Source organism: Carcharodon carcharias, chromosome 3 (genome assembly GCF_017639515.1).
Source record: "Carcharodon carcharias isolate sCarCar2 chromosome 3, sCarCar2.pri, whole genome shotgun sequence".
NCBI classification, from domain to species: domain Eukaryota; kingdom Metazoa; phylum Chordata; class Chondrichthyes; order Lamniformes; family Lamnidae; genus Carcharodon; species Carcharodon carcharias.
The window spans coordinates 81,689,663-81,702,814 of record NC_054469.1 but is presented as its reverse complement, the minus strand read 5'-3'; the positions used below and the strand labels follow the sequence as shown (position 1 = coordinate 81,702,814).

Here is a 13,152-nt window from a genome sequence, read left to right as displayed (position 1 = left end):
GTGCCCGGACCTCACTGGTGACATGTTAATGGGGCCAGGTCTCATAACAGCTCAGGATTCAAGCCAGCACCAATGAGCCACTGGATGCCAATGCAAAATCACCCCCAACAGCTCATGTGGAACTGTGGTTCAACAAGCATCAGTGGCTTAGCTAACTGACCATGCTTCATACCTAGAGCTGTTTACTGGGTGTCAGCAAACTATTCAACCATTAGGGTAGAGCCAAGTTTGATTCTGTTTTCACCAATATCTATGGGTATCTGTGGATTGTCCATTGGACATGATTGGGATCAGGAATTCTAAATGACATTTCTTTCCCTTGTCCAGAAATGTTAAACTAATAGTTGTACTTCATTGCTGCTGGATGAACACAGATGGAGTAGAATTGAACTGAAAGGTAGAAAACTTGTTTGTCTCAATACCATGCCAGGTATTCCATTTACCCCTCAGACCATCGCAGATATCTGCATGTTTATTTTCTCCAATACCATCTACAAATATAAAATACATTTGTCATGTAACATTACCAACTTTCCAATAATCATACAGGTCAAACCATTTTTTAACATGCTTCAATCTGTTGAACAGTAATAATAAAAGCTTAAGTTTGTTTAGCCATCTAATAGATAAATATTTTTTATTACCAATATTAAACAATAATTAATAAAAACAATGATAATGAAGTGGGATAACTGAAATTATTTCATATTTGTTGATATTAAAACATGCATTAATAGCTTTAGACAGACAAATGTAGTTATGAGAGTTTCTAAGCCTGATGGGAAATGTAGCCAATACTGTAGGCATGATGGGATATTTGGCCAAAGTGACAATGGGGATATTGGCTTAGTAGTTATCAATTACTGCCTTAATAACATGTATAAACAGACTATTCATTGCTATATAGAAGGAAATAAGGGGGAACTGATGGCCATGCCCACGGCTGAAGGCTGAGATAATGGGAACATCTGCTGATGGAATAGTATGTTAGTTTAGAAATTGATGAGAAACATTATAATGAAAAGGAGGAAGATAAGAAAAATAGATATGTGCTGTAAACCCTGTAACTTTGAGACAGGTTCCTTGAGCTGGCTGAGGTTCTCTCACTCCCTTAAAAGCACTTGAAATAACTCTTTGCCTGCTTGAATCTCATAGACTTGACAGTGGTCATTTTTACCACGGCATTAACATGTTTTTGGTCATATAAGGGGTTACTATCTATTAGATTAATAACTAATACACACCATCAGTGACGTTAGATCATATGTCACTGGAATTTAGAGAGAGATTTTTCTGGAAGGAGCCTCGGGTTTGTCTATCCCTGAACACAGTTGTATATAGTTAACAAATGTTTGACAGTTCTTGAAAGCCTTGCTTCCAGTAGTCTAGGCTGACCAAATCCTAGGCTCGTTTATGGTGTTACTTCATGGTGGCAGTGGTAAACCTACCAAGTAGCAAGGAACCCCAATGAAACCAGTGGTGGCAGGAAAGTTAAAGCCATCAAATATAAGGGAATGACTCTGGCTGAGAATCAGAAGGAAAAGTGCCAACAGAGTCCCAAGACAGTCAATTAGAAGTAACAGACAATGATGGAAAAAGTCCTCCCTCTACTTGAATTCTTTGACCATGTGGAAGGGCTGACCAAGGAGTACAGTAACAAAACTGGCATTGCAGATTCAACAGGTACAGGACCAATTCAGGGTTAGAACAGAAGCCTGATAAGGAATAGGTCAGCACACTCCTTTATTCCATTCCAGCATTGCAGCCGACTTTTTAATAAGACAGAGTGTTAATGAGGACACAACAACTTATTAAGAGGTTATTAAGGCCTTTGATTCATATTTCAGTCTTCATAGGAACATAATTATAGGCCAGGCGAGATTTAACAGGCACACTCTGAAATCCGGAGAAAGTATTGACTTTTTTATTAGAAGCCTGTGTTATTTTGTTGATAGTTGCAAGTAAGGGGTTCTAAAGGATGAATTCATCCAAGAACACATTGTGGTGCGATTGCTTGATGAAGCTTTATGTGATTTTCTGCTGCACAGGACAATTTCTTGTTCATTTCTTAATTTCTTAACTAACATTGTCCAAGGCAGTGCAATTAGTGAAACAGGCAGAACTGAGTTTTAATCCAGGGTGAAAGAGAACCTTTGTGGGGGTTAGACCACTGACTCAGTCCAGTTTTGTAAGTTTATTTATGTTAAATAATGGGCAGGGTGAAAAGTGTGCAGCCATCCCACTGTCACCTGTTTCCTGCCCTGCGGGAACAGTTCAAATTGACCCCTGTAGTTTTTTTTCGCAATGCAGTCCGATGTCAAATTAGGAACAATTTTTTAAACATACAAATTGACGTTTTTTATCTTTGTGTATGAATTCCTGACTTTACTTCAGCCTAGCCTCTGAGGCTTGGTCCATTATTCACTAATTTGTGAACTTGAAAGTTAAGAGGCAACATTACCGAACAGAAAATTCTAACCATAAAGTATATGGTGATAACAAGTACTTTCAAACATGGGTTTCTTGACGGGTGTTCAACAACATACATGCTCAGGAAGATTCCAATCTTGTAGTCACCTTTATAGGGAGTTGACACAAGAGCACTAATTCAATACAGCTGTTTTTTTCTGACTGCGTAGCAATGAAGGAATGAACAATCAAGAATTTGTTACATTTGTTTTTACTTTGGGCCTTCAAGAGAGCAGTTTGATTTTTTTCTACATCTTTCTCACTCAGAGAGAGGGTTTTATACTTAAGACATGATTAGTGACACTGAAACAGGAGAATAAAGAATATCATTCTATATCCTGGTGGCGGTCTCTTCTATCATGACTTTCCAGCTGCATGCTGAATGCATAATTTTGACATTTATCAGGGAAAATTAAAGTTATTTTATAAAATGGAAGTGAAATATAAATGTTAAATAATTACTGGTTACTGAGTTACTGTGCAATTACTATAAATGATGGTGTCTTCATGACGGGCAGTGTATTAACTTATCCTTATATATTTCAGAACAGAGATTCTTTTGTTTCTTTAGAACTGAGAATGTTGTGTAAATACAAAATGATAATAGAGAATACAATAATAAATAAAACATGCCTTTTTGTGTAACAGAAATGTTGATTATGAGAAGTCTTAAAAAATGACTGAGTTGCCACAAGAAGAAACCCATGGGTAGAATTCTGCCCCCATTGGGGGGGGAAATTCAGGAGCGGGCGCGCCTCCAATCGACGCCCCCAATCGGGGGCACACTGCCATTTTATGTGGGTGGGCTAATTAAGGCTCAGACATCCGCCAGAAAGCGCTGTGCAGGTGGGGTGGGGGGGAGATCGGCGCCAAATTCAAAAATGCGAAATATAGAAAAATAAAATTTCCCTGACATGTACCCTCATGTGACACTGTCACATGAGTTGGGACATGTCCATCACTTTTAATTAAACTTTTATTACATTTTTAAAAATCCTCATGAAACCTCATCCCACCCATGGATGAGGCTTCATGCTTTTTCTGAAGCCCGCCAGGGCTCCCCGCCTGCCCACCAACCTTAAGGTTGGATGGGCAGGTCCTTTAACTACTGCAATTACTTTTTAAATGGCCTCAATTGGCCGTTGACAGGTCAGCGGGCACACAGCTGATTCGGCTGCGCCCCTGCTAGCTGAAAATTAAAATGACACAGGGTGATGTCGTGAGTTCCAGTGTCATTTTATGCGTCGGCGAACGGGCCCCACTGCCACGCTTGCCGAACTTAATATCCTGCCCCATGATAGGTAGATTACAGATGAATCTCGGAAATGGTTGCTGAAGAACATATATGCTGCTGGGCTTACAGGTGACATAGATCAGAGCTCACACAAGTCATTAAACTAAACCCATGGGCAGAACGTTGCCCTCGTCGGGCGGGCTCAGTGGGGGTGGGCAGGGGAGGTCGGAAAGCCGACTGCCGCCCACGATTGCAGCGGTCTGCGATTTCACACTGGCGGGCCCAGCATGAAATGTGCACAGCAGCACTCAGCGCTGCCTGTATGGGGGGAGGGGTGGTGGGGAAGGAGGGCAAGTGCAAACTTCAGGCATGCACTCAAGTCCGTGCTGGAAAAGCTCCCGGAGGCACAGAGCTGCCTCAGGGAGATGAACAGTTTTGAAAATAAAAAATAAAAATTTCTTAAATGGTTAACCAACATGTCTCCTAGTGTGACTCTGTCACATGAGCAGGGACATGTTAAGAATTAGGATAAAATCTTTATAAAAATTTTTTAATGACAGATTGAAACCTCATCCCTCCTGTGGATGAGGTTTTGCAAAAAATGCAAAGACCTCCTGGTTTTATCGCCTGCCTGCCAACCGTAAGGTTGGACGGGCAGTGAAAAATTTCAATCAGTTGAATTGTTAATGGCTTTTATAGGCCTCTTAATTGTCAGCAGGCACGCTGCCAACTCCTGCGTGTGCCTGCCGACCGAAATACCGCGCGGGTGCGTGATAACATCAGGACAGCTCGCCCGACGTCATCCTGTATCATTTTAAGCTCGAGCAGGTCGGGCACGTGCCCGCCTGCTCAGTGAAAAATCCTGGCCCTAAGTTACAACCTAGATCTCTGGCATTCAGAGTCTATAAACATCTCTCTCAGAAAATCAGGGGAGAAATGTGTTTGAATCGGTCCCATGTAGACTTACGCCAATTATTCTGGCCAGCACTACTGGCCACTATCTGGATACCCCACATGGCAGCATCATTGATATTACTAGCAGCACAGCATCAATAGAAGCGGAGCTATGCAAAGGCATTACTCTCCCCCTGTCTATTAGCAGCTTGAACCATATTTTCTCTGTAGCCTCAATTGAAAACAGAGGCATTAATTGGCTCCGTGCCAGAAAAATATCCCCTGTCACTGGCACATTACTGAGGCCATTATTACAGTTCAAATTAGGCAGAGCTTTGGCAAAAAAAATTAACAGGAGCACTGAGGGGGAGCTACATTTCCTGAATGGAGGTGCCATATACGAACATGGAAAGCAGCCAGGTTGAACACAGTGGGGGTTAAATTGGATAGCACTTAAAACAGGTGTGGGAATCACGTTGTAACTTTGTACTGCCTGCTCTAACCGTACCGTTCATTGGCTGGGCATCAACAGGAAACCAATCTTGAGAGTGGCTAGCCTGAGTTGTTTAAAGTAAGCCTGCATCTCTTAAAGGTGCTGGGAGTTGCAGCTGAAGAAAATCAGACTTTGGAAAGAATGAGGAAACGCCACAACAGGAGGGATAGTGAGTTCCAAGGTATTTGGATGTTGCACTGGAGTATTGGTGGAGGAGGTGGGAAGGAAGAGAGATGTCCTGATTCACTTGATCAAAAGGCAGTGAAAATAGATATCCATGGAGATTCATGCCTGGAGTCTAGCCCAACGACTTGAATGCAATGCCTCAAGAAGCTCAATGATCTCACACAAGTGCCAAATAATACCAACTGTACTTGTAGCATCAGCCACTGCTGAAATCACCACACGGCCATCACTCATCTGCCAACAATCTCGATCAATCAGACCTTATGCTTCACACTCATAGCTTCACCTCAACTTCACACAATACCTGTTGCAAGCTTCATACCTACATCTCACAGCTTGCACACATTGCCAACTATTCAACCACCAAGTCTCCTTTGACAGTATCTTTCAAACCCACGATTGTTATCATCTAGAAGTAAAGGGCAGCAGCTGGATGTTCTGCTCCAAATCAATTATCATCCTGACTTGGAAATATATCACCGTTCCTTCACTGTGGATGGGTCAAAATCCTGGAAATCTCTCCGTAATAGCACTGTGGGTGTACCTACACACATGGGCTGCAGCGGTTCAAGAAGACAGCTCAGCACCACCTTCTCAAGGGCAATGAGAGATGAGCAATAAATGCTGGCCCAGCCAGTGATACCCATTTCCCATGAACGAATAAAAAAAAAAACAGAGCAGCCATATCAGCCTAACATATTGGACAAAACTTCCCTCTCTCTTGCCAGACAAGGTGGAGCACAATCATAAGCAGCCAAGGAAGACATTGTGATTGTTGCAGGTCAATCATCTCAGCTCCAGGGCATCACTGTAGGAGTTCTTCATGGTAGTGTCCTAGGCCCAACTATCTTCATCTTCTTCATCAATGATCTTCCTTCCATCAGAAGTGGGGATGTTTGCTGATGATTGCACAATGCTCAGCACCATTTGTGACTCCTCGGATAATGAAATAGTCCATGTCCATATGCAGCAAGACCTGGTCAATATTCAGGCTTGGACTGATAAGTGAAAACTAACATGCACACCACACAAGTGCCAAGCAATGACTATCTTCAACAAGAGAGAATCTAACCATCTTCCCTTTAACATTCAATAGCATTACCATCACTGAAACCCCCACTATCAACAATCTGGGGGTTACCATTGACCAGAAACTGAACTGGGCTAGCCATATAAACATTGTGGCTGCAAAAGCAGGTCAGAAGCTATGGATTCTGTGGAGGGTAACTCACCTCCTGAATTCCCAAGAGGTTTAGAGAAATCATTGATTGGAGCACTGAGCTCCAAATGGCATCACCGGCATCAAATAGCATTGCACACTGTTTGAAATCATGATCTGCCTGCTTTGTTACTTCTGGCAAAGGTTGACCGCAGGCATGCAAATGTCTGCAACAACATGGCATTTGGCAGGATTTGCACATGTCATGGAGGCTATTTTAAAGCTGTAAGGGCATATATAGTGTTCACAAAACTAGTGCTAATAAGCCCAATTTCCTGCTCATTAAGTTCTAGGGAAGTTACAAAGCTCACTGTTTGTAAGAATGCAAATAAGCAAATGCAAAACCTTTTTTGGTCCATGGTAACAAACTAATTCTCTTAAGGTAAAGAAAGGGAAAGGAATGGATTAGGCTCTTACTTTTTGAAGAACATCTGCTAGCCCTTTTGATTTAGGAAGTTGGTTGGACAGCAAACTCAATTCTACTTCAAGGCTGCATGGCTCAGTCTTGGCATTATTCTCTTCAGAGCTGAGGAGATTGGAGAAAGAATAATGGGTTATGGTGATCCTCAAAGTTATTAGTAACATACAATTTTAAAAATTAATTTTAATTTATTTTATTTCTCCCCCTACCCCAAGATGCATGATTTTCTCCCTCATAACCACAAACAAATCACTCTCCAAACAGACATTGACTTGACTGAAACAGATTGAGCTGGAACAACTGGGCTTGTGAACTCCACTGCAGAAAGAGGTAACAATCAAACAGTGCAAAGCTTACACCCTACAAAAACTGTTTTACAACAGTGTGTAAACTCATCAATCAAGCCAAAATGACAGGAGCTTTTTTTATTGGTTCACTTGATGTGGGTGTTGCTGGCTAGGCCAGCATTTATTCCCCACCTCTAATTGGCCTTGAGAAGGTGGTGGTGAGCGCCACTTTGAACTGCTGCAGTCCATGGAGTGTAGGTACACCCACAGTGTTGTTAGGAAGGGATCTCATGTACATTTTGTTGGGAATCTTATGCTAAAATAATTGAGCTATAGAACTAACAGTTCCCTACTATTTTCATTAAAACCTTCTTTCGCAAAACTACAGATTGAATTATGAAACAAATCAAATCCATGTTAAATACCAATAAACATTATTACAACACTCAGATGCTCAAATTGGATTATGGATAAAAATTGCCTAAAATATGAAAATTCATTTGACTAGCTTTTCTGTTTTTAATTTTCCCTTAACTCTTTCGTTATCACATTTGCTCCCACATCGAGAGCCAGTCATTCTGTGTTCAGCCAACAACAGTCCCAACCTGAAATAAAAACAAAAAATGCTGGAAAATCTCAGCAGGTCTGAGCCGCATCTGTGGAGAGAGAAAGAGAGTTAACATTTCGAGTCCATACGACTCTTCTTCAAAGTCCCAGCCTCCGAACCAAGAAAAAGCAGGGCTTCCTCAAGACTCCAAATCCATTTGCAATCTCATGGATTGAAAAATTGGGTCAATGACTAAGTGCTTTTACTCTCAAAAAACTATTTTGATACTTGGCATCTGGGAAATCCAATATTGCTTTCCTAAACTTGCATAAACAGTATAGACCATTGTTTTCAACAATTGTTCCATTGCCGGGTAGCCAAATATTGGCAACATTGTGCAGGTATATTTGAAAGTAATTTGCAGCTAACCTATCCACTCAGATGACTAGATATTGATATTCCCTGGAATTAACTTGCATAAGTCAACGATTATTTTCTATCCAGTGATCGTTTCCTTCTGAACAGTCTCATCTGTCTCTCAGTGTTCGTAAAGCAACTTCTGTGCTCTTTAACATTAGCTGTAGGCACATAATAAAATTACCCCAAGGTGTTGTGGGCAGTCAGGAATGTCAAGATTACAACAAGCAGGATACACTTAGAGTCAACATTTGGTTCTCATATCCTGAATTTTTTTTCCCTTTCCATCTGGTGCTTTCCATAATGATAAACCTTAAATTACTATGCTTATAAATAGCTAACTATTTTATGCCAATAGCCCTTAAAGGAGGATTTATTTTTAAAGTAATTCTTGTGGTGGGGTATTGCTGTGTGACCAAGTGGTGTCCCAGGCCATCGGGAGGAGGCACTGAGCTGAGGAAGACATTTCCACACAGAATGCGAGGAAATAATAGCGAGAAAGACACCTTGTCCCACTAATTCAGGGCCATTTACACCAGTGCTGGGCCCTAGAACCAGCACTTTTAGTCGCCAATACTGTTGAGTTCCTGGGGGCCAGGGTGCAGGCTGTTGTGTTACTGGGCTTTCAGACCCTGATAACTGCTAATAGAACAGCTAGACTGCTAATCAAAGGTGACACAGAAGCAGGGCCCAATTGGATAGTAACAGCTGGAGCTGACCGGCATGAGACTGCTTTTTCGGGGGCAGCAACACTGTTACCGATCATTTTAATAAACGGTAATGAGCTCCCAGTAGCATCAGTGCGCGCAGACACGAGAAGCCTCAGATTGTATTAGGAACTACAGGAGAGGCTCTTTGGGCAGAAATCCAATGGAAATGGGCCCCAGGCCAGAATCCAAAGACAAAATCACCATTATGCTGATGTTATGACAGACTCTCACCAAAATTTAATTTGGGGCTCACAACTCACGATCATATATGAATGGCTGTTTACAGAATTGCACTGCAGATACCTGGAAGTTGATAAACTGCGAACTGTCTTGACCACAAATAAGGTATGAGAATCCTGAAGAGAGGGAAAAAAAACTAAAAATGAGAGGTAAGTGTGATAAGAAAAATAAAGAAATTAGGGCTGAAAAGCTTAGAAGATGGGTGGAGGGTACATTCTAGTGTAAATGATAGGCTATATGTTAGCTGTGGTTTATTAAGTAGCACTCTTGACTCTGAGGTAGAAAGTTGTGGGTTGAAGCCCTGTGCCAGACAGCAAATGATAATTAATGCTGGATCAACTATAAATTTTAAATCTGAGGTGGATAGATTCTGCTATCAAAAGGTATTAAGGGATATAGTGCAAAGGAGATGGAATTTGGTCACAGATCTGTCATGATCTCATTGTATGGCAGTAGAACAGGCTTAAGGGGCTGAATGGCCAACTTCTGTTCCTATAATCATATAAAATAGACTGACAGCAAGGGAGTGCTGCACTGTCAGACATGTCATCTTATGGACAAGATGGAATAAACCGAGACACTGTCTGGCCTCTCAGGTGAACATAAAAGATCCCAAGTTGACCAGAGGAAGATATCTAATGAGGTTTTGAGTCCGTATGACTCTTCATCAGAACTAAAGAAAAATAGAAATAGGTGAAATATAAGCTGTTTAAGGGGGGTTGGAGAGGTGAAGCTGGATAGAGGGCCAGTGATAGGTGGAGGCAAAGGGGAGATTGCCAAAGATGTCATAGACAAAAGAACAAAGGGGTGTTGACAGTGGTGATATTAGCTAAAGGATGTGCTTTAAGTGTAGAAAGCAGGACGAGTAAGTGACAGATGGCCCTAGTGGGGGTGGGGTGGGGGGAAGGGATTGAAATGGGCTAAAAGGTGGAGATAAAACAATGAATGGAAATAAATTTAAAAATAATAATAGAAATAGGTGAAGCAGCACTTCACTTGCACTTCCCTCAATTTAGTCTACTGCATTCGCTGCTCCCAATGCGGACTCTCTACATTGGAGAGACCAAATGCAGACTAGGTGACCGTTTTGCAGAACACCTTTGGTCTGTCCACAAGCATGACCCAGACCTCCCTGTCGCTTGCCATTTCAACACTCCACCCTGCTCTCATACTCACATGTCCGTCCTTAACCTGCTGCAGTGTTCTAGTGAAGCTCAACGCAAACTGGAGGAACAGCACCTCATCTTCCCACTAGGCACTCTGCAGCCTTCTGGACTGAATATTGGGTTCAACAATTTTAGATCATGAACTCTCTCCTCCATCCCCACCCCCTTTCCAATCCCCCTTTTTTCTAATAATTTATATATTTTTTAAATATATTTTTCTTTCCCCACCTATTTCTATTATTATTTTTAAATTTATTTCCATCCATTATTCTATCTTCTCCTTTTAGCCCATTTCGCTCCCTCATCACCCCCCCACCACCCCCACTAGTGCTATCTGTCACTTACTCGTCCTGCATTCTACCCTTAATGTCACCATTAGCACATTCCATAGCTAATATCACCACCGTCAACACCACTTTGTTCTTTTGTCTGTGACATCTTTCTTTGGCAATCTCTTCTTTGCCTCCACATATCACTGGCCCTTTATCGAGCTCTCCTGTCTCACCCCCCTCAAACAGCTTATATTTCACCTGTTTCTATTTTTCTTGAGTTCTGATGAAGAGTCATACGGACTCGAAACATTAACTGTCTTTCTCTCCGCAGATGCTGTCAGACCTGCTGAGTTTTTCCAGGCATTTTTGTTTTTGCTTCAGATTTCCAGCATCCATAGTATTTTGCTTTTATCTAATGAGGTTCCTCAGGGGTCAGAGCTTTTCCTCATCTATATTAATTTGATGTACGGACCACAATTTCAAAAGTTGTGGATGATATACAACTAGGAAGTATTGTGAACTGTGAGGAGGATAATGTAGAACTTCCAAGAGGCTGGTGGAATGGGCAGAAAAGTGGCAGGTGAAATTTACTGCTGAGAAGTCTGAAGTAATTCATTTCAATAGGAAGAATGAGGAGAAGAAATATAAAATAAAGGGTTCGATTGTAAAGGGGGATACAGGAACAGAGGAACCTGGGGATATAGGTGCATAGATCATGAAAGGTGGCAGAGCAGATTGAAAAACTGGTTAATAAAGCATAAGGGATCTTGGGCATAGAGTACAAAAGCAAGGAAGTTTAAATGAACCTTTATAAAACACTGGTTTAGCCTCAACTCGAGTGCACCTGGGCACCACGCTTTAGGAAGGATGTGAAGACATTAGAGAGGGTTCAGAAAAGATTCATGAGAATGGTTCCAGGGATGGGGGACTTCAGTCGCATGGATAGATTGGAGAAACTGGGGCTATTCTCCTTGGAGAAGGTTGAGAAGAGGTTTGATAGAGGTATTCCAAATCATGAGGGGTCCAAACAGAGTGGATAAAGAGAAACTGTTTCTATTGGCAGAAGGCTAAGAGGACACCAATTTAAGATAAGTGGCAAAAGAACCAAAGGTAACATGAGGAGAATCTTTTTTATGCAGTGTGTGGTTAGGATCTGAAATGCTCTGCCTAAGAACATAATGGAGTCAGATTCAATCAAGGCATTCAAAAGAGAATTTGGATATTTATCTGAAGTGAAAAAGCATGCAAAGCTGTGATAAAAAGTCAGGGGAGTGGCACAAGGTGAGTTGCTCTTCTAAAAGTGTGGCATCGAAATGACAGGCCTAATGGTCTCCTTCTCTGCTGTAACCAAGTGCTTCCCAAAACTTTTCCTGCTGTGACTCCTTTTTAAGACTTCACACTTGCTGCAACTACAGAGTGAAAATTGGGAGGGAGAGATTTGTTGAGTGGGGGTTGGGGTTCAAAAAGTAGTGACACAGGCACAAAAAACAAAATACATACCATTTTGCAGGCTCTGTTTGTGGCAATGATTGAGCCTCAGAACTCATTGGATTAGCAATAGGTAAAAAAAAATCATGCACATTTAAAGGAGCCTTGCAGCTGACTCCAGGACTGTCAAATCTGAGTCTCCACTCCACAGCTGCCATTGCTGCCTCAGAGCTCGCAACCCCAATTTCTCATCCTGTAACCCCACTGGGCCTCACAACTCACAGTTTGGGAACCCCTGCTGTAACCATTCTATAATTCGATTCTACATAGCTTGATCAACATCTAAAAACAGATGATTTAGTCATTATTTGTTGTTTGTGAGACCTTGCAATGTATAAACTGGCTGCTGTGTTTCCTACACTACAACAGTGACAGTATTTCAAAAGTATACTTTGTAATGTCCTGAGGTCATGAATGGTGCTATATTAATACCAGTTCAGAAGGTCAGTCAGAAGTCCCATACTTAAGGTTCATTAGATTGGTACCTGGGATGTGTGGGATACCCTATGATGATCTGTCAAGTAAATTTGGTCTATTCTCCCAGCTTATCTCTCAAATTTGTTCTGATGATGCAATCTTCCACAACAATGTTTCTGATATGTTTTCTTTTTCCTTCAACTGAGTCTTCCCACCCAACGTGGTTGACAAAGCCCTCCGATGTATCCGATCCATTTCTCACTCTTCTGCTCTTGCCCCTTGCCCTCCCTCCCAGATCCATGATAGGGTTTCCCTAGTCCTCACCTTCCACCTCACCAGCCTCCGTATTCAACAGATCATCCTCTGCCATTTTCATCAGCTCCAGCATGATGCCACCACCAAACACATCTTCCCTGTCCTCCCCTTTCAGCATTCTGATGGGATTCTTACCACCACAACTCCCAAGCCTACTCCTCAGTCACCCCATCATGATGATGTGTCGTGTGCAATGTGGACTATTAATCTTTAATTTCGTCTGCTGGTCAGATATATTTTGAACTTCCTTAAAAGGGCTTTTGCCAAGCAAAGGCACTGACTTTAAAATGGTTGCAAAGGTTACCTAACCTACAAATTGGTCAAGTCTGGAAACTTTTGAACATGGATTTGCAGGAGACATAGCTATAGGCAGTTTC

At 41.8% G+C, this 13,152-nt stretch overlaps 1 protein-coding gene across 7 annotated transcripts in view; it reads right to left on the bottom strand.

The window, feature by feature from the left end:
- LOC121276545 (raftlin-like) overlaps positions 1-13,152 on the bottom strand; it is a 138,346-nt gene that overhangs the window by 55,418 nt on the left and 69,776 nt on the right. For all 7 annotated transcript variants that reach the window (XM_041185094.1, XM_041185093.1, XM_041185091.1 and 4 more), the window contains one exon: positions 6,913-7,021. In XM_041185094.1, the coding sequence (XP_041041028.1) occupies positions 6,913-7,021 (109 nt within the window). The remainder of the gene's footprint in view (positions 1-6,912; positions 7,022-13,152) is intronic.